Genomic DNA, 24875 nt, shown 5'->3' with positions numbered 1-24875 from the left:
TGGTTGAGAAAATTGCATTCCTAGGACTCAATCAAATAAACCATACAAGAAATCAACACAATCGTTATTTAGAGCTTCTATTAACAAACAGTAATGAAGATTTCTGTGTTGATGAATCTCATTGGGGTCCATACGCTAATTACGTAAGGGCATATGGGGGAGGGGGAGTTTCAAAATATCTTACAAATTCTTATCTGAGGGGGAGGGAGGGTTCGTTCTTTCTTACGTCATATCATAAAACAAGTATGAAAAATGGAATCAACAAGTAAAATATTCTTTTCATAAGAAAAGAAACTGTTTCTAATTTGTGCCATGAAAGTTTTGAATATCAAACAAAATGAGCACATTTTGTACATCATGGTCAAGGAAAGGCAGACCTTGAATTGCAGTGTGTCTGCAGCGGCAGAATTAGATTGTTAAATTAGTTAGGGGATTTTGTTGATTGGTGCCAACGTCAGTAGAGGTTTAATTGTCGATCGTTTTGGAGCAGCTACAGCAATTTCTTGACTCTTGGTGGTTAATTGTTCAAAACTGGGGTCATAATCTGCTTTACAAGTTGAGAAGTGCTGATACCCTTCATGTTGTTAGGCCGACATCCTTTTCAAACTTTCGCTTCAAACCCGTAAGGTATTAGAAAGATTATTTGGACCAAATCTGAGTTTCTGAATATATCCCAAAGGTTGATCTGAAAATTTTTACTGGGCGCGAAAAGGATGCAAATAAAATTACTGCACCTGATTCAGTTAAATTTTGTCCTGAATTTTCTTGTAATAGTTCTACAAGTATTGTTTTGCTTATCATATTATTTAATGATTCAAGAATATGATTTTTTAATTACGGAAATCGTGATAAGATATTATGTGTGGGGAGGGGGAGTTCACCAAAATCTTACGAACTCTTATCTGGGGGGGGGGGGATGTTGAAAAGTTCTAAACAACCTCACGTAATTAGTGTACGACCCCTATATCGTTTATGTAAAAATTAAACCTTTCACACAGGAATAGAATTCTCTATTTTTTGTGCACAAGAATCATAATTCCATTGACTGTGACTTCGAGGATGTCTTCGATTATAGAAAAGCAAATTATGAAAATATTAAATATAAATTAAGCAGTGCAAATTGGCAGTCCCTTTTAAAGAATCAAGAGAACATTGAATGTGCAATGGAGATCTTTTGTTTATATTTTATGGCAAATAATACAGGAGGAAGTTTCACTCACGCAAAAACGACGAAATCGTGCATCCAGAAAATCCAGTTTGGTTCAACAAGGAAATTATTATTTTGAAAAATCGTAAGCAAAAAGCTCACAAAATTTACAGGAGACACAATAATCAGGATAATTTGGAAACATACCTCAACATTCGTGACCAACTAACTTTGGCTATTTCTCCGGCACTAACTGTATATAATGCAAAAAATGAAAATGAGATCAAGTCATGCAAAAAAAAAACTTTTTTAATTACATCAAAACTAAGTTGAATTCATCCAACTTCCCATCAAAAATATCTTTGGACGGAAAAGAGGGTGAAACTTCAAAAGATATTTGTAATCTCTTCGCAACATTTTTTCAAGAAACTTTTTCTAACTATTCAGACAATGATCGTGAATTTGAATATCTTTCTTATTTTCCTGATTATTCAAAGGATGTTGGTGTCAGTCACATTAATGTTCAAGATATCTTCTCTGGTATCAATAATCTAGATGCCACTAAAGGCTCAGGACCTGATGGAATTCCACCTGCTTTCATAAAGAATTTAGCAACTGAGCTCACGTCAGTTCACTCTCAGTTGTCGTTCGAAACACACGTCCAACCTCACGGCGCAGAGCCAACGAACATCGGTCGAAGTAGACAACAAAGAATCTTTTGTTTCTACATACAGTGCGTATTGTGTAAATCAAAATGTGTGATATTCCTGGCCGGCCTGTGTTAGTTAACACGGTTATGATTGACTTCAAGGAAATTTTAGTGCGCCCATCGGTGAGCGAAGTTGAACATTTGCTGAAACATCAAATGAAACTCGATGTAAAGAAAATAAATCAAGGAAAAAGATTTCTGCGCACACTAGACTGCGTGGGGAAAATCTAATTGTTACACAATAGCTTTTTTTGTATTTATTTCTGTAAATATTTAAAAAAATGTATTTCTGGCTCTGTGAAGCTACCAGCAATGAGCCGTGTCAAATAAACGATTAAAAAAACTGAGCTCACGTCACATTTATTCTGGCTGTTCAATAAGTCACTAGAATCTGGTATTTTCCCAAAGACTGAAAAAAATCTTTTTTAATACCTATTTATAAATCGGGTAAAAAATCTGATATTCGCAATTATCGTGGAACTGCCATTATGTCTTGCTTTCCCAAACTTTTCGAATCCATCATAAATAAAAACATTTTCAACCAAGTCAAACATAAAATAACAAATTCACAATATGGGTTTTTTAAAGGCCGTTCAATTGGTACAAACCTTTTAGAATTTGTTGATTACTCATTAAATGCTATGGATAAAGGAAATCACATAGAAGCTCTTTACACTGACTTCAGCATTCATGGACATTCCCATGTTAATTTTCAAACTTGAAAAATTGGAATCGAGATGAGACTCCTCAATTGGATTAAGTCGTATTTAACAGATCGCCAGCAAATAGTAAAATTCTATGAGATGAAATATGATATAACTAAAGTTACTTCGGGGGTTCCTCAAGGTTCACACGTAGGATCTCTTCTTTTCATTTTTTATATCCACACTCAAAAAAAAGTAAACGTTATGCCTATTGATTTTACACATAGATTTTTGCAATTAACGGAGGCATATAGACACTATTTGCTGGCACATAAACCTAATGTGTGTATTTACAAGAAATATTAATCTTACATTCACATTTCATAACTATTGGGCACATAAAACCCCATTCTATAACAATGTGCACATATAACTTATGTGTGTTCATACATAGTTTATACAGTTGACACATAGAAGATATGTGTGCGCGAGATAACAATAGCATTTCTTCTTCATATGAATTTTAAGCGGTTTGAAGCAAATAGAATTAACGTTTGGATTTTTTTCAGTGCACGACATCTCTCTTATTTAAAAAAAAACATTAAAATACTCATATATGCGGATGATATGAAGCTATTTTTATAAATTAGAAATAATAATGACTATAATGTTTTTCACAATGAAACACAAATCTTTTATACATGGTGTTGTAAATGTTTACTGGAATTAAATGTAATCTCTTAATTTTGCATTATATACAGTGTCAATTACATTAGGCAATCAAATCGTTCAGAAATGCGATAAAATAAGAGATTTTGGAGGTATCTTAGACAAAAAATTAAATTTGTGAAACATAACAACACAATTGTTCATAGAGCTAGCAATATGCTTAATTTTATAAAACGCTTCGGATATCACTTTCAAGATCTTTACACAATTAAAACTCTTTTTATGTAGCATATGTTCTGTCTATTTTAGAATATTGTAGTATTGTTTGGTCACTATTCATAAAAAAAACACGAAGTGAGAGTTGAGTCAATCCAACAGCAGTTAAGATGGACAGCATTCCCTCTTCTATCTTATGAAGCACGTTATATGTTGATAGATATTCAAACATTGAAAGAACGTTGGGACCATGCTATGATCTCGTTTCTAAACGATAGCGTCATGCAGCGTACTGAATCATCTTACATATAGTCAAAATTAAATTTACATGCTCCTACTCGCCAATTACGCAATAGAAATTTGTTCGCGATAGGTCATCACCGTACAGATTATGCTAAATTCGGACCACTAAACCAGATGATGGCTGTGTATAACGAGCATTGTGAAAGTATTGACCTTACCATGCCCCGAACAATTTTAAAACAGTTTTTTAACTCTTTGCGAAATCATAGTACATAGGAATAGTATACAGTATAGTATATAAGCAATTAATATTTGTGTAATGTAGTCTACAATTGATTGACGAATAAATAAATAAATTCAGAATAAATAAATAAAATAAAATTACTCCCTCTTGTATATGTATAAGATAGCTAATATTTACTTAATTTCACTACTTAGTTACTACCGCAGAAGGTTGATAGTACCCTGTCGATAGTACGTCGGACTAAAGACAAACTGTTATCAATAGATTTAGACTCACGCGGAGGCATGATACAGGAAACTCGTGTGAGCACAATGTTATCTCACCGTTTGAAGTTCTCCGATTATTGTCTAAGAGCTGGATGTGAGTAACATAAAAATGGATGGATTTATTTCAATTGCACACTATTTACCGTCTTTCAATTCGCATCATATGTCTATTATGTATCAGTAATATTAGTGATGTTTGAAATTTTATATCTTTTAATTTCAAATCCGTCGAAAATTTGTACTTTCGCACCAACTTAGCCAGCCCTACTTTCATTGATGTCCACGCGTATCGGATTCCTATACAGTTCCGAATCCCGCCACCAAATGGAAGATACGCGTATGGATGTCGTTGCGAACATCGTTCCGGCAAAAAATTGTCCGGATCGAATTCTTCAGATCGCTCGCCCCAAATCGACTTGTCTCGATGTAGCTTAAAAATGGGAATGCTAATCTCTGTACCAGCCGGTATGGTCCAATTGTCTACCTTCAACTCCCGCTCGCAGACACGACCTATAACCGAAGCAACTGGCACAAGTCGCATCGATTCTTTGATCACCATTTCCAGATACTGAAGCGAGCACAAATCTTCGTAAGTGATCGTATCGCTTGTAATAGTTTGCATTACCTCCTTGTGAACCCGCTTCTGCACATCGGGATGCATGGCCATCATTAGCAAGGTAGTGGCAATGACGTTGGAAGTTGTGTCGTTGCTGGCGAACAGAAAGGTGTCAATATTGTGCAACAAAATGTCTTCGCCGATTTCTTTGGTTACGAACGTCATACGTTCTAAGCGTTCGATTAGTATCTCTGATGTGTTTGCTTTTACGTCTGTCTGTTCTGGATTTGGTTTGGGTCTTAGGGATTCACGCGCAGTATAGATCTAAAAGAGAGTGTTGTTACACGCTGACCGCATTTATACTATCACATTAAAACACACCTCACATGATAGCTGTTGCAGTTGATGTATTCGTTTCTTTTCTTTTTTGTAATTGGGTGAAAGTTTATATGCAAAATCGAGATAAAACCATGGCTTGTAGATTCTGTCCCACATGAGTAGCCACATCCTAAAATAAACAATGCAAAATAAAAACTATTCATTTGAATAAACTTAATCACATGAGTTATACTTTTCTGCATTGTCAGCAAACTGTTCGATGTATTCAGTATCATTTACTCGCACATTCACTCCGAACAGATTTAACAAGGCGGCCGATAGTGTATAACTGCTCACTTTTGGCAGCAAATCCATAGCTTTTCGGTCAACGAATGGCTCGAGGTATTGGACCAGCTTGTCTGCCTGATCGCTGAATGCAGGGACGAAATTGTTGATAATAGTCGAAGAAAACGAAGGATTCAATCGTTTCCGCAAAACTCTCCAAAGATCCGGAGCACAGTTCAGTAATCCTTTCTCGAAACGGAAAAATCTGTGCACGTAGGATTTGCTGACGCAGTTCTGAGAATTTAGGATTACTTCCAGGTGTTCCGGTTTGTCGAAAAAGACGAATAGAAACGGTCCTATCCAGGCACGAATTGGCGTACGGGTGGTGTGCAGAAACTGGAGCAAATAGTCAAATATTTGTCTTGATCCCGCTGTGATACTGAGATGCACGCTACCGATCAGAGGCCAATCGAAGGGTCCCGGAATTTTCGTAGCCAGTTCATAGACACGTTTTCGCGACGGACGGTAACTAAGGTAGTAATAAGTGAGGGTGTAAAGGGTGAAAAAAACAAGCAAAAGTTCAAACATGATAAGCTATGAACGCTGCAGTGACAGGGGGTTATTGTTAGCTATCTGCGGTGTGTGTGATTGACTGGGGACTACTGAGAACTTCTGCCCGGCACTCGATGGTATTTATAACTTAGCGGCTGTTGATGACCTCAATTAGTTCTAAAGTGATATGAACTATGAGATGATTACAAACAAATAAACGAATGTAATTATTACCTACACAGAGGTGAAATAGCTTTCAAATTCATATGAGCTACTGATGATATTTAAATCACTACACTACAACTTAAGACCGGAGGGAAAATTTGCGTAACTATCAGAATTGTTAGATACTTTTACACAGTCAGTTACAAGGTTCGGTTCGAAATTGCAGTAAGAGAAAGCTCTACAAGGCTAAAAAAGCTCGCAATCGACTTGATGGTAGCTAAGCTTCTACTGTTCCGCCAAATTTGTGTATTACAACAAAATGATTAAAATTATATAAGCAGAGAATAAGAGGATGACAGAATTTTCTACCAGTTTGCAATCAAGCGCCACATATGTGTTTTTAATAATGGTTTTCACTGCTTTCAATTTTTTCGCTAATTCCATTGGGTAAAACCATAAAGTCTTCACGATTTCCAATACCCATATCATATCGGTTTCACGGAGATTACTGGACTGATATGCGAAAGCTTTGATTAGAATGACAGGTGACATCTCCACATGTTGCAATTAATATTATTTGGTTCGTTCCTATTCTGGAAGTATGAATTGATGGATATTGTCCTGCAAAAGCAAATCAAAGTCTTTGCACTACATTGCGATCCTACTGACCACTAAGAATGGTTCTTCCTTGAGATTAGATAATATAAAGGCTGAAATAAACGATATCAAAGCTATTTAATATGCAGTCGGATATCAAGGACAATTTGGATTCAAAAAGAAATCTACACTTATTAAACGACTGGATCATAAGTGGAACGATGATATCCTGGCGAAATATTCTAGTGTCGCTTGCCGATGTGTGTCGATTAATCGAAGCTAAATTGTAGAAGGGTTTCCAACCCTTGCTCGGTGTATAGTTAGTTAGTCTTCACTTTGTCATTGGTTTTCAATTCGATGTTAGTGTATATCGTGTATATGAATAAAAACTTCACGCCATCCGCGGGAAAAATTATATCCGTTCATAATGTGTATACAATCTTTCCCCTACTGACCGGCAGTGTTTTTATGGAAAAAACTTGCTTGCATCTATTGACTAATACTTCGTTTAATTTATTGATGGAAACATGTTTAGCCCTGGTTATGGAAGGTGATATTTCTATTGTATTTTCATCGACCCATTTAAAGAATGACTGTTCCTACATGTACGTTTTGAGGTCGCCTTAATGTACAACAAGCCCAGCGTATTAAGTATTAGCATGGTATACGGTTTATGTACACGGAACAACATAATTAAAAGAAAATAAACTAAAATAATATATACACGATCTAATCATAATGATTTTTCCTCGTCGACCTTGATCTGCGCTGAAGTATGTTTAATAGACTGCCCAGAAAAATATGAATTTTCGAAAACTCAATCAGCCCACCATAGATCGGTTTCCAGTCCCACTGGGAGCTTCCGTTTCAAGTTTGTGCCAAATCGGACATGTCTAGCTACCGGACCAACGTACTTGATGCTTGTATGGCATTTTTCAACAATGTACATGGAGAGAACTCACTAGCGCACATTTTCACCGCTAGAGGGCACTTGGTTCATCATTATAAGTGAAAATAAGAAAGATAGTTTTATTGTCTACAACTTTGCCGAAGACTGCGAAGAAGACCAGCTTTAGTAGGAGAAGTTATTAAACTTTTAACGAAGAGATGTCTGAGTGACTTTTACATGGGGCGTATAGTAGTGAATCAATCGTAGAATAACACGAACTTTTTTGTTTGCAAAATAACGATAGAGTTTAGCTAAACAGTACGTTTAGAGGAATTTCAGTACATTATATGAACCATCTTTTGGCTAAAAAAGATAAGTTCTATATTTCGCCGCCTGGAGGGTGCCATAACTAACTTTTTAAAGAAGAGAGATAGAATATGAATATATTCGGAAGAAATATTGAGAATTTCCTGTTGTACAACTTTGTAGAATACTTCTAGTTTCTATCTCACACCGTTGAAAAGTTAGTATTGGTGCCATCTTTGCGATAAAATATGGAACTAAAATATAAACATACTATTCAGCAAAACTCAACCGTTATTTCTTAAAATAAGAAAGTTTGTGAGAATTGCCTACTGATTTACCACCTACACGATTTGGTTCCTGTAATGTTCGGTGTTCTAATGAAACACTAAGATATAGTTATACTTATATTTACACTAGATGTTGATTGCTCTAAGAGCAGGCGAGGAAAGAGAACGTTTACAATTACCGTCGCTCTTTTATATCGTACATAATTACCTATCTGATCTAGATATAGCAGGCCTGTGCGCAGAAAATTCTCAAGGGGGGGGGGGGGGTTGTTTTGATTTTTTAACGTTTATTTTAAAAGAAACGTACAGAAACCCTCAAACTTTGAAGATTTTTTCAGAGGCCTGGACCTAGTCTTGTGAACCAGACAACTCTGCTCAACAAATTGGGTTAATGTTAATGTAAAGACACCGCTGCATAGTGGTCGGAAACCCCAAAGACGTGAACTTAATTCACCAGAGGCCAAACCATCGAATATATTCACAAGGTATTTTTGGACGAATTGCTCGTAAGAATATTCCCCACAACCTGATAAAAAATAAAATTAGGCGTGGCATACTACGATCAAATTTAAAAAAAATAACTTTTTATGCTGACGAGGTACAAAGTTGGTGTCTTCGACAAAGTTTTAGAAATGCTCGTAATAAAGAATTTTGTTGAACTAGTTGAACTTGTAGGATTTAATGTTATCGATTTGTAAAGCGTTGTTAGTGGCAACACCCTCAAATTTAGTTTTTTTTTTTAATATAACTGTTTCCACTGTGACTTTTCGTGCTATAGACAAATGTGGAGGCATTAAAACCACATAATATTATTTTTTTATCTTAAATACGTTTATTTAGGCCCAAATGCTTTAGCTTAACGAGGCCGATAATTCATTTTTTTAATTACATGTCACATGTTAGTGGGGGAAAGGAAAGCCGTATTTAGGGGCGGCTTGCTCCCCTCTTATGTAAGTAAAGGAAAAAGGTAGGAAGTGGGATACATATTGTGTAATTGACATCGTCGTTTGCTGATTGATCATTGTGGCGGATATGCACACTTTGTTGTAGTGTTGTAGTTTCCAGCCTGTAATCGCAGGGGCGAGGGGAGGGTCGATATTTCGGATAATTATTGGCACTCTGATACTGTCATGATGTTCTCTATATCATCTGCATGTGAGGTATGTCATGATGTTCTGGGTAGACGGTTATCAAGAAGGGTATGCACCGAAGACTCGTGAAGCAATGCCATATTGTAGATACAGGGATAGGTTGGTGAGATTCTACTGTGAATGAGAGAGGGGAAAATGTATTAAACTTGGACATCAATGGTTTTCAAAAAGATATAGATAAGAAAAATATAGGGGTGGTCACGGCTTGCCAGGACGTCCCGGACTGGCACATAGGGTGATCTACCTCGGGCCCGAAGGGAATCTATTAGTTGGGACCTGGCAACACAGTACTCTGCGCACAGCCAAACAACATGCTCGATGTCGTGGTAGCCGTTCTCACAAACACAATGATTACTTTCAGCAAGCCCTATACGACGGAGATGCGCGTCAAACGAGTAATGGTTGGACATGATCCTTGACATCGTACGAATAAAGTCCCGGTTCACATCCAACCCCTTAAACCAAGCATTCGTTGATACCTTCGGGATAATGGAATGTAGCCACCGTCCCAGATGCCCATTGCTCCATGAGGTTTGCCAACTATCGAGCGTCCTCTGACGAGAGATACTGAAAAATTCGTTGAAGCAAATTGGTCTTTCGTAAGTGTCGCCTTCTAATGCGCCCACCTTGGCTAAAGAGTCCGCCTTCTCATTGCCCGCAATAGAACAATGTGACGGGACCCAAACCAAGGTAATCTGGTAAGATTTTTCAGATAAAGCACTCAGATATTCCCGTATTTTCCCCAGGAAATACGGTGAGTGCTTTCCAGGCTTCGCCGCACGGATGGCCTCAATGGAGCTGAGACTATCCGAAACGATGAAGTAATGGTCTGAGGGCAGGGTGTCAATGATCCCGAGAGTATACTGAATGGCAGCTAATTCTGCGACGTAAATTGAAGCAGGATCATTGAGTTTGAATGAGGCAGCAAGATTTTCGTTGAAGATACCGAAGCCTGTGGACCCGTTGAGAATTGATCCGTCAGTGTAGAACATTTTGGCGCAGTCGACTTGATGGTATTTGTTATAGAAAATATTTGGGACCACTTGTGGGCGAATATGATCCGGAATTCCACAAATCTCTTCCTTCATGGATGTATCGAAAAATACAGTGTGATCAGAAGTATCTAAGAGATGAGCACGGTTGACGTTATACGTAGATGAATTGATGTTCTGTGCCATGTAATCGAAGTACAAGGACATGAATCGGGTCTGAGAATTAAGCTCGACAAGCCTTTCGCAATTTGCAATCACCAATGGGTTCAGAATATCGCATCGAATGAGTAATCGATATGAGAGGTCCCAAAATCGATTTTTCAGAGGAAGAACGCCCGCCAGCACTTCGAGACTCATCGTATGGGTCGAGTGCATGCAACCCAAGGCAATACGCAAGCAACGATACTGGATTCGCTCCAGTTTGATGAAATGTATGTTCGCAGCGGAGCGAAAGCAGAAACATCCGTACTCCAACACTGATAATATCGTTGTTTGGTACAGCCTGATTAGGTCTCCTGGATGGGCACCCCACCATGTTCCAGTTATTGTACGGAAAAAGTTGATCCTTTGTTGGCACTTCTGTTTCAGATACCTAATGTGACATCCCCAGGTACCTTTAGAGTCGAACCATACCCCGAGATATTTGAATGTTGAAGCCTGAGCAATAGTTTGATCCATTAATTGAAGCTGTAGTTGCGCTGGTTCACGCTTTCTAGAAAATACAACTAGCTCAGTTTTCTCCGTGGAGAACTCGATACCCAGCTGGAGAGCCCAAGCAGACAAATTGTCCAAGGTATCTTGCAGTGGTCCTTGCAAGTCGACGGCTTTAGGACCTGTAATAGAGACCACACCGTCATCTGCAAGCTGCCTTAGCGTGCAGGAATTGACAAGACATTCGTCAATGTCATTCACGTAAAAATTGTAGAGGAGAGGGCTTAGACATGAGCCCTGGGGAAGGCCCATGTAGCTAAATCGTGATGTCGATAAATCGCCATGCGAGAAATGCATTTGTTTTTCAGACAACAGGTTTAGCAAAAAGTTATTTAAAATTGGCGAAAGACCATGCTGGTGCAACTTCTCATAAAGAATGTTGATCGAAACTGAATCGAAAGCCCCCTTAATATCCAAGAATACTGATGCCATCTGCTCTTTGTTAGCATATGCCATTTGAATTTCTGTTGAGAGCAACGCAAGGCAATCGTTCGTCCCTTTGCCTTTGCGGAAGCCAAATTGTGTATCTGACAGTAAGCCATTTGTTTCGACCCAATTATCGAGGCGAAACAAGATCATTTTTTCGAATAACTTCCGGATACAGGGCAGCATTGCAATCGGACGATACGAATTGTGGTCGGAGGCTGGTTTTCCTGGTTTTTGGATGGCGATGACCCTCACCTGTCTCCAGTCATGTGGGACAATGTTACCCTCAAGAAACCTATTAAATAAAATCAACAAGCGTCTTTTGGCAGAGTCTGGCAGATTCTTCAACAAGTTGAATTTGATTCTATCTGGCCCCGGGGCTTTATTGTTACATGATAAGAGAGCAAGTGAGAACTCCACCATCGTAAACGGTGTTTCGTTCGCGGTATTGTAAGGCGACGCGGCGCGGTAGATTTTCTGTGCCGGGGCGGAATCCGGACAAACTTTCTTGGCGAAATCGAATATCCAACGGTTTGAATATTCCACGCTCTCGTTAGTACTGTTTCGGTTTCGCATACGTCGGGCCGTGCCCCAAAGAGTGCTCATCGATGTTTCTCTTGTTAACCCGTCGACAAACCGGCGCCAGTAACTGCGTTTCTTAGCTTTCATTAAATTTTTCATTCGCTTTTCTAATATCGCGTACACTCGATAACTAGCAACTAACCCGTCGTTCCGGAAGGTTTTATACGCGGCAGCTTTCTCCGCGTACACGTTTGAGCACTCTTTGTCCCACCACGGGTTGGGAGAACGTTTTTGGGTGTTCACGTCGGGTACTCGTTTCGTCTGAGTTTGAATCGCGCTATCGAGAATCGAGTTGGACAAAAACTTATATTCTTCCTCCGGGGGAAGTACCTGTGTTGAATCGATAGTTTTGGATATCGCAGCAGCGTAGGTCTTCCAATCAATGTTTCGTGTGAGGTCCTAGGGAACATTGATTGGTGCCGATGGTCTTGAACCAGTGGTGATTGCAATTACAATTGGTAAGTGGTCACTACCGTGGGGATCAGATATTACCTTCCACTTGCAATCTAACCGTAGTGATGTCGAGCATAAAGATATGTCCAGTGCACTTGCTTGCGCAGGTGGTCTAGGGATCCGTGTCATTTCCCCTGTGTTCAGAATTGTCATATTGAAGTTGTCACAAAGGTCTTGAATTGTCGAAGATCGATTATCGTCGTATAGACAGCCCCACCCCGTACCGTGAGAGTTAAAGTCTCCAAGAAGCAGGAGGGGCGAGGGAAGGTGTTCAATCACGTTGGAGAATCTTCGATATCCCATCATGGCCCTAGGAGGAGTGTAAATAGAAGCAATGCAAAGATCTTTGCCTTTGATTGTTGTTTGACAAGCGACAACTTCAATGCCTGGCGTCGAAGGGAGGTTGATTCGATTGAAGGAGTAGCACTTTTTGATCCCTAAAAGTACCCCCCCATATGAGTCTTCTCGATCCAAGCGGATAATGTTAAAATCGTGGAAGTTGAGGTTTATATTAGAAGTTAGCCATGTTTCACATAGGGAAAATGCATCACAATGATTGTAATTTAGCAAGTGTTTTAATGAATCGATTTTGGGGATAATACTTCTGCAGTTCCACTGTAAAACAGTGATCAGATCCCTGATTCCGTCTAATAAGTTAGCCATCGAAGGATACGATCGCTGTAAGGAGGGGCCATTGTTCAGTCAACTGTTTTAAAAATGTTCTTACTGTTGGTAGAATAGCAACCAGCAAGCTTTTCATAGGATCGGTAATGTTGAAAGCTGTGAATATCCAGTCCACAATGTCAGAAAATTTAAGGAATCCCGTTTTAGGGTGAGTTTCTGACTGTAAAATTGGAGCACTTGGGATTTTTGGTGCCCCGGGGAGTGCTGGGAACTCCTGGTTGTATCTCAATTTCCCAAAACCAGGAGGTATTATCTTCGGATTTGTACCAGCACTTCCAGTTGATGAATTATTTTTATTTTGTACCCTTGTTTGGGACAACCTAGGACCCTTACGAGGAAGTTCAAGTGAGTTTTGATTAGGTCTTTTCCTAGAGTTTCCAAGCGGAGCCAAAGAATGCCCCTCGCAAGGGTCGTTAGAGGCGTTATCGTCAGTTGGCAAGAGAGCAAATGGGTTTTCGGAGATTAGTGGAACAGCTCTTTTAAGCATTTCTGCGTAAGAGCGTCTGGAGCGATCTTTGGCGGATCGCTTCAGTTTATCCGCGCGAAGTTTGTACGTTGGGCATGTCAAAAGTGCATGCGGATTCTCCCCACAGTAAACACACTTCTCAGCGGGGCTACTGCAAGTATCATCCGCATGGCGTTCCCCACATTTACCGCACCGTTGCTTGTTGCTACAGTAGGTGGCCGTGTGACCTAGCTGCTTGCAATTGGAACAATTCATGACCCGCGGTACAAACAGGCGTACAGGTAGACGAGCTCCTCCCACTTCAACGTAGCTCGGAAGTGCAGATCCGGCGAAGGTTACGCGAAACGAGTCTGATGGATAGTAATTACCATCTTCGATGGACTTTGAGTGCAATTGCTTGCACTCCAAAATCTTAACTGATTGAAGGTTAGGGTCCTTAAAGCGGCCAGCCCCATCATTCATCAGATCATCGACAGTTAGACCCGCATCACTTACCACACCGTCGATCTCCACATCACGAGAAGGGATGTAGACGCGATACTCCAGCGTAAAGAGGCTATTGCTAACGATATCATTGGCCTGTTTCAAGTCAGTAACGACTACGCGCAGTTTATCTGACTGAACCTTTTTAATCTCGGTTACGGCCGAGTAACGTTTTGTCAGCTCCCGTGCAACAGTTATGCTGTTTAACGGTTTATTTTTGGGCCGAAAGTATACCACCCAAGGACCAGCGGATCCATCCTGGTAAACCTTGACTCGGGGGGGCTGTGAGACATTGGGGGGAAGTGGATCGACCATAACATTATCTGTCTCAGTATCAGATATATGTTCTTCTTCCCCATAATATTCGTCTTCGGAGGGTGATCCTTCTGTTTGTTCCATTTTGTTGCGGGAGCAACACGCTCGACCGCACTGTTTAACTTAAATCAAAATAAAAAATCAAAAGCAATAAAAAGAAGAAAAAAAATCGATAAGAAAAGTAAAAAATTAAAGGGTTGTGTACAGGACACGACCACGGTGACATTAAAAATATAGCTTTTTTATCTATCACACATATCGACACACGTTCTTGTTCACTCGCCTGTTTTCATATGTTACAATTTGCTATATACCCTCCCCATTAAAACATAATTTATTGAAGGTCTTTTAACGGTAATCTATTAATTAATGAAGTATCTCACTAGGTGATTGGCATTATTTGGCTGATCCATCTAGTAAAAATAGGCTGGTCTGTCCAGAAAATATATTCAAAAGAAAAGTTCCATATTGAGAGCTGTGATGAGGAAACCCACGCCCGCCAACGGAAATATACAGATTCTCCATAAAATATGAAATTTCATTTTCCATTTAAATTTTCAATAATGTACTAATGAACTTAAGTAAACAATCTTAAGTGTAAATATTTCTTGATCGATTAGTGGTGGAAAAATGAAATTATTTGATAAATTACATTGTTATGCAACGTTCGCACTACCAGTTAAAACGGGTTTTTATGCTATCTTGGTGACATTTTTCTTGTTGCTAATTATTAAAACGTGTTATAACTCTGTAGTGTAAACATTGTATTATTAAACCAATTCTGCAGCGTATTATGTTATATAGGTGTTTTATGTGGTAATAGGACTGACATAATTATATCTTCAGTACAGCGGTTTGTTTCATAATTTAAAACAGATTTATTTTAAAATTTAAATTAGTATACCCAACCGTATTTGTTGTATACCTTAAAACGCAATTAGAACTGTGTTTTAAATACATAGGGTAGGACAGATATTCTGACTGGTTAAACTGGGAAAACAATTTTAAGTCCAGTAACGCTTAAGACATGGCTTGAATTTGAATCGAAAAAGAACACCCGCTTCAACTGCTGCTAGGACGGTAAGTTCTGTTTTAAAATTTTCCGTTGTGTACAGTACGAAACAAAAGTGTTTGAAATTAGAAAACAAAAAGTTCTGCTGGGAATGTGATTGTTTCCGATGCAATTACACTCAGATTTTTCACGCAGGGGATACAGGCCGTGTAAATGAAAACCGCGTAAATTTAAAAAAACGCGTTAATGAAAACCGCGTAAATTTCAAAATCCGCGTAAAAAACCTGAGTGTACTCTCCTATATAAAATACTACGCTGCTGAACAGTGCAATAACTACAGAAGCACGTTGTCAGATGCCTTACTGATAAAAAGCATATAACCGAAATATGAAACATGAAAACCAATTGGCTCTTTACCCTACGCAGCTACAAAGCGCCGTAAACATGGATTAACAAGTTACAACGCACACGCATGCATAAAAATAAATATATTTTTTTCAAACGCAACACTCTTAAGGTTCAAGTTACCTTTTTTAAGCATGTGTTAGAATTGAACGCTTGGTAGTGTGCGTAGGAAAATTTGTGTTCAGCTTTCCCACCGGATTATCCATTTAAACCTTTTTAAAACTCTAAAAGAAGAATATCAGTCGATTTATTAGATCATCACGATTCAATTCATGCAAAATACCTGCTGGAAAAACCATCGGCTTAGCTGGATGGTGCTTTTGAAAAAGTGGCTGTGGTTTTTTCATTGCGCAGTTGTGTTGCGTACCCCAGCTCGGTGTGGTAGTGTGATAAAAAATCACAGCCACTTTTTCAAAAGCACCATCCAGCTAAGCCGATGGTTTTTCCAGCAGGTATTTTGCATGAATTGAATCGTGATGACCTAATAAATCGACTGATATTCTTCTTTTAGAGTTTTGAAAAGGTTTAAATGGATAATCTGGTGGCAAAGCTGAACACAATTTTTCTTACGCATACTACCAAGCCTTGAGGTAACTTGAGCCTTAAGCAGCACACGTCGTATTGAATTAAATCAAAACCACCCCGCCCACCCACTTTGCAAATCATTCTGTGACACCGTGGTGGTACCCGAAAAATCCGCACACGGCCACCGCTGCCGAAAATGCATAGCGTCTACCGCTTATTGTAGTGCCCAGACGCTGCAGCCATGATCTTACCCGTTCGACATAAGAACAAAAACTGATTCAAACGGGTACGCGTCACCTCTATTTATAAACTAACCGTATATGGTTTAGTCACTTTGGTGCGAGTGTGTGCAAATGCCAACGTTACCGAAAATCGATAGCGCTTATTGCATCGCCCGGAGACGACGTTGCTCGTGTGGGATAAGAGCAACAACTGATTTAAACGGACATGCGTTGCTTCTATTTATGACTTTTCGTGTTTCATTGAGCAACTAAGCTGCCCTCTTTTGACGGCTGTGTCTGAGAAATCTGCCTCACGAATGGTATTTTTCCCGTTTTTTGTGAACTTTTTAATTTTACCAATTTCCAAAAGTCTACTTTTATTGGGGAGATATTAAATTATTACCAATATTTAAGTTAGGTGTTTCTGAATCGGTTGGTGTATGAATGATTAAAATCCATCTAGTAATATCGGAGTTATAAGCGTGCAAACCTTACATAGTTTCGTTACATGGGAGATAGTTTAGATTTTAGAATGACACCTAGCCCCAGATAGTGGAGTAAGACATTTTTAATGTCAAAAACAAAACACTTCACCAGTTGGTTCCTGACGAGCTGGTAGGTGAATTGATCCTTCGTTTGTTTTATCCGTCACCCGCGTGACCTTCACACAATAGAGCTGATATAGCTCGTCTAAACAAAGCCGTCTTTCAGGCAAGAAAACTGTTTAGTAACTTCACTGCACCGATATCGCAGGTAATAATTATCACTCGCGGGACTGTTTATTACTAATGCTTTACTGCAGCCTCTGCCACAGCAAGCACCTTCGTACTACCGAAAAAACTAAACCACACCGGAGAGAACAAAAAGCACTTGTTTCCCGGTACAAAGTTGGGTTACGAATGACCACATAATATTGTTGAAGACTGTAAGTAAAAATTCCCAAGTAAAAAAACATTACAAAATGAGCTTAAAACCTTTTTACCTTTATTATGCGTAGTCCGGACATTGAAAATAGTGCCTGCTCGTCCATCTTGGTTTGCACCTTTCTCTCTTATACGCAGTTGAACTTGATGTAAAAAAATTAAAATTTCTTTAATAACTCTAAAACGAATGAGTATATTTACAAGAGGTGTGCGCCGCGCCGCCGATTTCAGGTGAAATTTTTATATGCAGTGTTCAACAATATTTTTACATGCAGTCTTCAACAATAATTTAATTTTTACATGCAGTCTTCAACAATATTATGTGGTTTTAATACCTCACCATTTGTCTGGAATATCGTTTGCACGAAAAGTCACAGCGAAAAAACCTGTATTAAAAAGCTAAATTTAAGGGAAGCCTTAGAAAACGCTTTATAAATCGATAACATTAAGTCCTACGAGCTCAAGTTGTTCAACAAATTTCTTCATTATGAGCATTCCTAAAACTTTGTCAAAGACACCAACTTTCTACCTCGTCAGTATAAAAAGTTAATTTTTCTAGTTCAATCATAGTAAGCTATGCCTCAATATAATTTTTATCAGATTGTGGGAAATATTCATACGAACAATTCCTCCAAAGATACCCTATGAATATATTCAATGGTTTGGCGTTTTTGGCATTTCCGACCACTGTGCGTTGCCTGCTGGCTCGTGGTGGATTCGGATTGGTTTGTAGTAGTTGTTAAGCCTTCCAACTAAACTTAAACCTCTTGTATCTCGTAATCCTCACCCATCCGGGGCAACCGTTAAGTACTGCTTTAGTAAGGATTGTGTTCTTGCTTATTTTGTTTTGTGTTAATCGTCATGTTTTTATCCATAGCTACTTTTCCTTACTTGCTGTCAAACTTTCGCGATATATCTCCCCAGCTCAGGTCTGCTGCAAATATCGTACCCTGTTGAGACATGAACCGATCCGGGGGTGTCGACCATAAGAATTTACATCTGTTTACAACCACCTTTGCCGGGTTTCTTATCCTTCTTGGTGCTAGTCGTTCCTATTTATCTGCTAGCTGGTCCTGAGAACTTCTTGGCGGCAGTATTTCACCCTATACCGATGCCCATTTTCGCGATCCATTTCGCTGCCACTCTAACGGAATAATCATCGGCGGTAAACTTTCTCTAGCCAACGTTATCCCGATTTTTTCCAACTTCGTGTTTTTCCTCCATAACTGCCGTTGCTAGCCCGCTGACCGACATCTGCTTTCTACTCACTACTTTTGCCAATATCGAAGCTTGTCGAAACGTTAACCGATCCTTTAGAGAAGCCGTCCAACTTGACATACATCCCTTTCCAGCCACCCTCGCAAAGTTTCGTCCTTGGTTTCTTCATTGACTTGTTTCTAGAGTGACCGAACTCAAATGACATTTTATGTGTCCAAACGGTTGGAGTATATTTTTTTTCCTGAACAGGAAGATAATATATTTTTAAAAGTAATTTAAAAGGTTCATGGGGGAGGGGGGGGGGGGGTTAACCCCGTTATTCAGCAGGCATTTAAGTTTTTTTAAAAAAAATAACGAAATAGAAAATCGAAAAAGAAATATTTTGGTTATTGGCCAGGATTTTTTTTATATCGTATATTTGACACGGCTCATAGCGGTAGCTTAATGGAGCTGTGGACAATACATGTAAAAATAAAAATACAAACAAGAATTAATTAATTGGATCTCGTGCGCGCAACTTTTTATTGCGAGCGGAGACCTTCTTTCGCGAGGTCTGTTGGCAAACAGCGTCAGGGGGGTCATTTAATTCTCTCTTGTTTTTCACGTTCCGGTCGAAGCTGGCTTGGTGTCCGGGATCAGATGTTCTCCCTTGCTTCTTGCACTTATTGTTGATCAGTGTAAATCCGTCGTCATTGTTACTTCATTCGTTGCCGATGTTGCCTACAGTTGCTTTTGGGGTGCTGGATGATTCTTTTGCGGTTGTCATTATGGTCTGAACAGCTGCCACAAATTTGGCCACCGTTTGTGGTTCAGGCATTGGTATCGAAAACTCTGTTTTATTTTGGTTTGCCGTAGATGAGTTGGCAATCGGTTGAGATGCATTTTCCTCTGCATCTTCCGCGCAAGGTTGTCCATGATAAGCTGTCTGATTACAATACTTGCACGTAGGAGTTTGCCCCTCATGGGTGCATAGCGTAGTTTTCATAATTGTAGTTCCGTGAGTTTTGAGTTTTATTGCCAAGTAGGAGGGTATAGGCCTTTCAACCCGCATCCTCACTACAAAAACACCGTTAGGAGTACCCGGGAAGAAGTTTCTCCAAGTATCAGGTGTAACGGATTCTACTTCTCCGTATTGCGACATGCATTTTGCAATTGATTCAGGAGGGGTACGAGGTGATAGGTCATATGGTCGGTATTAAGTCAGACTGGACGCAAAATCTTAAAAAGTGAGATAATGATAAAGAATTTCTTCAGCTACATTCCACTTTTGCCAGAATTCTAATATGTTACAATTAGTATGAATTATGGCAAAAGTAAATTTCAAATTATAATGAAAAGGATGCTGCGATTGAAACTTTAAACTCGGTTTTCTCGAAATCAACGCGATGTCACTTGGTCCGGTCTGACTTAATACCGACCATATAACCTTACATCTATATAATCATTCTCAATATATACGGAAATCTTAATTCCAACGTTGTCACTTTCAACCACGTGTTTTAAGTCGTTCTTCAAAACAAAACGCTCGGCTTATGCTAACGTGTTAAATGATATTAACACTACATTGCGAAGATAATGATACTGAAGGTACAAGACTTCCGCAAGGCTAAGTTGCATTTTTACCTTCAGAAGGTATTCCACTTCACTACATCTCGGTCGTTTTAAACAAAATTTAAAGCCAACGACCGCAGCGTTGGGTCGGAGTAGAGCTTTTTCGTCAACTTTACTCATGATGACAAGAATTATCCGATATTTCCTTTGTTCTCGAGACAATGCACACTAGATCGAGATGCCTGTTGTTCACTTGGCTCGATTGTACGTCTGACTGCCGCAGAAGTAGAAAGTAGACTCGACCAGGAATTTGTTCTAGTTACTCCTCTGTGCGATGATTAAAAAAATCGACTTTTTCCAATATTAACTTTAACGTTGTATTCACTCAACCGACTCAGTACTTGATCTAATGCTTCTTTGCATTTTTTAAACTTGAAGCACCAATTAGAACGTCGTCTAAATAGCATCCCACTGCTTTAATATCTCGAAAAATTTGATAAATAATGCTTTAAAAAATTAATGGTGCTGTCGCTACTCCGGACGGCAACCGTAGATATTGAAACCATCCAACACTGAGTATTTATAGTTTTCGCGCACTCTGCTGTCTTTTTCTGCTAACTCCCACGTCAAAGCTTCTTCGTTCTGCTTCAGTAGATGCGTACGAATCCTACTGTCATATATTCCGAACACAAGTCTGTCCCGTAAAGCCTCTTCTAGGAAATTTCCTTATTCACACTTTTCTGCGAGGGCTTTTAATTCCACCACATATTCCGTAACTGATTGACCAGCTTTCTGATCTGCTTGATGGAACCGATAACGTTCGGACATTTTATTCACTTCCGGCCTAAAATGTCTCTTCAGAATCATAACCAATCCATCGTATATCTTCGTAGTTGGTGCCACTGGCTGTAGCAACTTCCGCAAAATAGCGTACGTATCCACTCCTAGATGCGTTAACAAGAATGGAACTTTTCTCTCGTTAGGAATATCATGAAGAAGGAAACGTTGGCGAATCCTTTCTTCGTTCACATCGAAATCGTCACCCGCGACATAATTTGCAAACGATCCGAAATTCATCGTAACTTTAGTGGTATTACTGGATACCTCCGGTTTCAACTTCTTTTTTTTTTGTCCTCACTATCAGACATACCTAACCTGTACGCAACACGTGTTCGCTTGCGTCGGACTAGCGATCACTGCTGTCGCTACTCAACCGCGCACACCGTTAACAACGTATAGGGGAAGATGGGGTAAAACGCACCCCCTAAGGAAATATGATCATAACTCAGCTATAGAACATCAATTGGGAGAATTTAAATAATGATAGCCAACATTTTCCTCTGTAATCACAATCATAACGCTTTGCAAAATATTCAAAAATATGAAAATAATTCATTCATTAAAAATTACCTTTTGAAGAATAAGCGGGGCAAAACGCACCTGTGCGGGGTTAAAATGCACCACAACAACGGGGCATAATGCTCGGCGAACAAGCAAGTAGTTTTGTTTTCTGACGGGATTTCACAAATGTGTGCATTAAGTAGCCTTGGGTTATGCAATTAGTAGGTTTTCAGAACGATTTTTCTGTTCTCGATTAAAAAACTAGCAAAATCAAAGAAGAGGGCATTTTGTCCCCGATGGAGTAATGATATAAATTCAGTAAACAGTGAATTATTTAGCTCATTTTTCATATGTAGTGCGACAGAATAATGAACAACGATATAAATAGAATTGAAATGCTCTGATATAATAGTAAAACATCTTTTATAAGAGCTGAAAATCCTTGTTGCACGAGCTACAATAATTACATGAGAAGAGCACGTTATTGTTTTTCGGTTATTTCTCAAGCTGCTATTGATGTACGGCTATCAAACTTTGACTATGTATGTTTACTGTTACGGACTTCCGTTACGGACGGCTTTTCTAGAAATTTGCAGTTGTTTTCGAAATAAGCAAGGGGTGCATTTTGCCCCGGAGGTGCGTTTTACCACATCTTCCCCTACTTCACTGTTCTGTTGCGTTTGATCCCATCCTCGTCGCCAATATTGTAATGTTCGCAGTGCCAACTAGCGGTGAAAATGCGAGTTATTAGGCTTTCCCCATGTAAATTGTTGAAAAATGCCACACAAGCATCAAGTACGTTGGTCCGGTAGTTAGACTTGTCCGATTTGGTTCAAATTTGGCATTTTAACAAAAGCACTGTTTTGAGCGACTTAGTGGAATGTTATATTAAACACTTTAACCGTTGTCTTCCGTTTTAATTCCACTATGATCTGTTCCAAATTTAATGTACATCAAATTTGGAACAGACACTCCTGATGAGATTAAGAATCGCTTCAAGGGTGGACCATTGAGGATCATATTTTTTCTTGCCACTCTAATGCTTAATGACAAGATAGTTGATCCAGCAATTTTTCACTTTCCAGCGAATCTTTAATAAAATGTGATATATGATAATTAGATGATTTATCCTTCGAGTAAGATATATCTCAATGTTACACAGGGATAAATAAGTCATTCATTCACGCTCTCTCTCTCTCTCTCTCTCTCTCTCTCTCTCTCTCTCTCTCTCTCTCTTTCTCTCTCTCTCTCTCTCTCTCTCTCTCTCGCTCTCGCTCTCGCTCTCTTTCACTCCATTCAAGATTTTTTATTTATTTTTCTGAAGGGAAAAGTTCGTTTGATTGACTTTTTCACAAGTAGGCATACATTTTTTTCTGGTTTTTTTATTTGTTTTACCTAGTTCATTTAGTCCATGTTATAGCTTGCCTATCTAGCTTCTTTTCCCCATATTTCGTTTTCTCCACAACTTTCAATGGATGCCTATATTGTCTACTTTGAAAGTAACTCCAGTAATTTCTTCTCATAACTCTTATCTTCTTGACCGCCGTTTTTCCATCTAATAACCTTAATAATTTGATTCCTGCTTTCGGTCTGTTCTTACAATATCTGAGAATTTCCTCCAAAATTTTCATTTCATACTTGCCAATATATTTTCTATTTCTCTTCATCAGCGCTGTAACTCTTAGTTCATAAGTTATAGCTGGTGATATCACTGTCGTGTATTTAAGTTGTTCTATTCCCATGTCGTTTTATATCATCTTAAAAATTCTGTGATGACCTTACTACTACTTACAGCTTGCACATCTCTTTTTAATTGTTTAAGGTCTATCTATCGTCTCTGTCAATTAAGTTTCTAAATATCTCATACTCTACACTACACTGTATTATTTTTTATCTATTTTCATTTTTTCCAGGATATTCTTGTCATCTTGTGGTCAGGGCCAGCGGATAACGTAGGTAGTATAGGTAGTAGTTGAAAATAACCGAGTGGGTAATTACCCTCTCCAAATTGTAGATCAATTCAAAAATTTGAAATCTGCAACACCTATATCTCAGGCACACATTGTACCACAAATCCATATGCACAATTGAGAAATTACACAATGGATCCAGTTTAATAACACTGTAATTTATTAAATTATTTTATTGGTATGGCCATTAATCGATTAACAAATACTTTACCTTAATACTTGTTTATCTAAGCTCTTTAGAACATTATTGAAAACTTAAGTGGAAAATGAAATTTCATATTTAGTGGAAGAATTGAACATTTCTGCTTGTTTGAGCTTGTTCATCACTGTCCTCAATGTGAAGCTACTTGTCTTGAATAAATTTTCTGGTCAGATGGCTAGATAGATCAGCTAAATAAAGCTAATAACAGCTAATGAGATAATTGATTAATTGAAATAATCGATTAGTTTAAAAGTATAGCAGAGAGCATGGATTTGTACTTGGTTTTAGAATTTTGTTACTGGTAAATGCCCTTCAATAAATTATATTTTGTCTATAGCAAATTGTAACATATGGGAGCAGGAGAGTAAGCTAGAAAGTGAGTAGATAGCTGTGATGGATTAAAATTCATTTGCGAATTATATTGCACGTCCCTGGAAAAGTTACATTTTTAGTGCCACCTTGGTCATGTACTGTACACAATCCTTTAATTTTCATATCTAGTTTTTGTTCAACAGTATCTAAGTTTCTTTACATGACTAATCAAAACTGTATTATTAAATATTTGTTTGATTTGATTTAGGGATACATAATGATACAGATATGTCTTAAAAAATAAAGTTCTATAAAAAGTCCACTATTCAGATTGGGCATATCACGTGCTTGTGGTGTAAACCAAAGAACTTCAAGAAAATACACCTTCGAAGGGTTAATCATACTGCACAAATGTTTCAAAGAGGTGCGAGAAATGTGGTGGTTTCTAGCATCATTAAGGAAAAAATGAAAGTCTATCCAAAGCGACAGATTTTATATTGAAAAATATGTTGGGTCTATACATGAACGAATATACAAAGTTGTAATCAGACATTTCTTTTTAATGTTTATTGTAATTAAAATTAGTGTGAATCTAACAAAATAGTGAAGTGTATACCAAAAAGTCTGTGTGAAGCTAACTGCAAACAAAAATCTTCGGAATATGTTTGATGACCAAAAGTCCATCGAAACCATTTTGCTTTGTGCGACGTAGCACTTGGTGTCAAGCTTTGGGATGATATGTCGAACAAAGTGGGGTAAAAGGGTATAACATGCCCCACCGCACCGGGGCAAAATGCCCCTCTTCAATTCCCAGGATTCCTGGATTATCTAAAACGTAA

General features: G+C 38.6%; 1 protein-coding gene across 1 annotated transcript; it reads right to left on the bottom strand.

The window, feature by feature from the left end:
* Nucleotides 1–4276: 4276 nt before the first annotated feature.
* LOC131684517 (probable cytochrome P450 313a4) lies at nucleotides 4277–6006 on the bottom strand. The gene is made up of 3 exons (XM_058967471.1): nucleotides 5266–6006; nucleotides 5076–5202; nucleotides 4277–5018 (listed from the first exon to the last, which is right to left on the bottom strand). Exons 1-3 carry the CDS (start codon nucleotides 5883–5885, stop codon nucleotides 4278–4280), a joined length of 1488 nt encoding a protein of 495 aa, XP_058823454.1. The 5' UTR covers nucleotides 5886–6006; the 3' UTR covers nucleotide 4277.
* Between the last annotated feature and the right edge of the window lie 18869 nt (nucleotides 6007–24875).

This window comes from Topomyia yanbarensis, chromosome 2 (assembly GCF_030247195.1).
Source record: "Topomyia yanbarensis strain Yona2022 chromosome 2, ASM3024719v1, whole genome shotgun sequence".
NCBI lineage: Eukaryota > Metazoa > Arthropoda > Insecta > Diptera > Culicidae > Topomyia > Topomyia yanbarensis.
The sequence above is the reverse complement of the archived record's forward strand: the minus strand, read 5'-3'. Positions and strand labels throughout refer to the sequence as shown.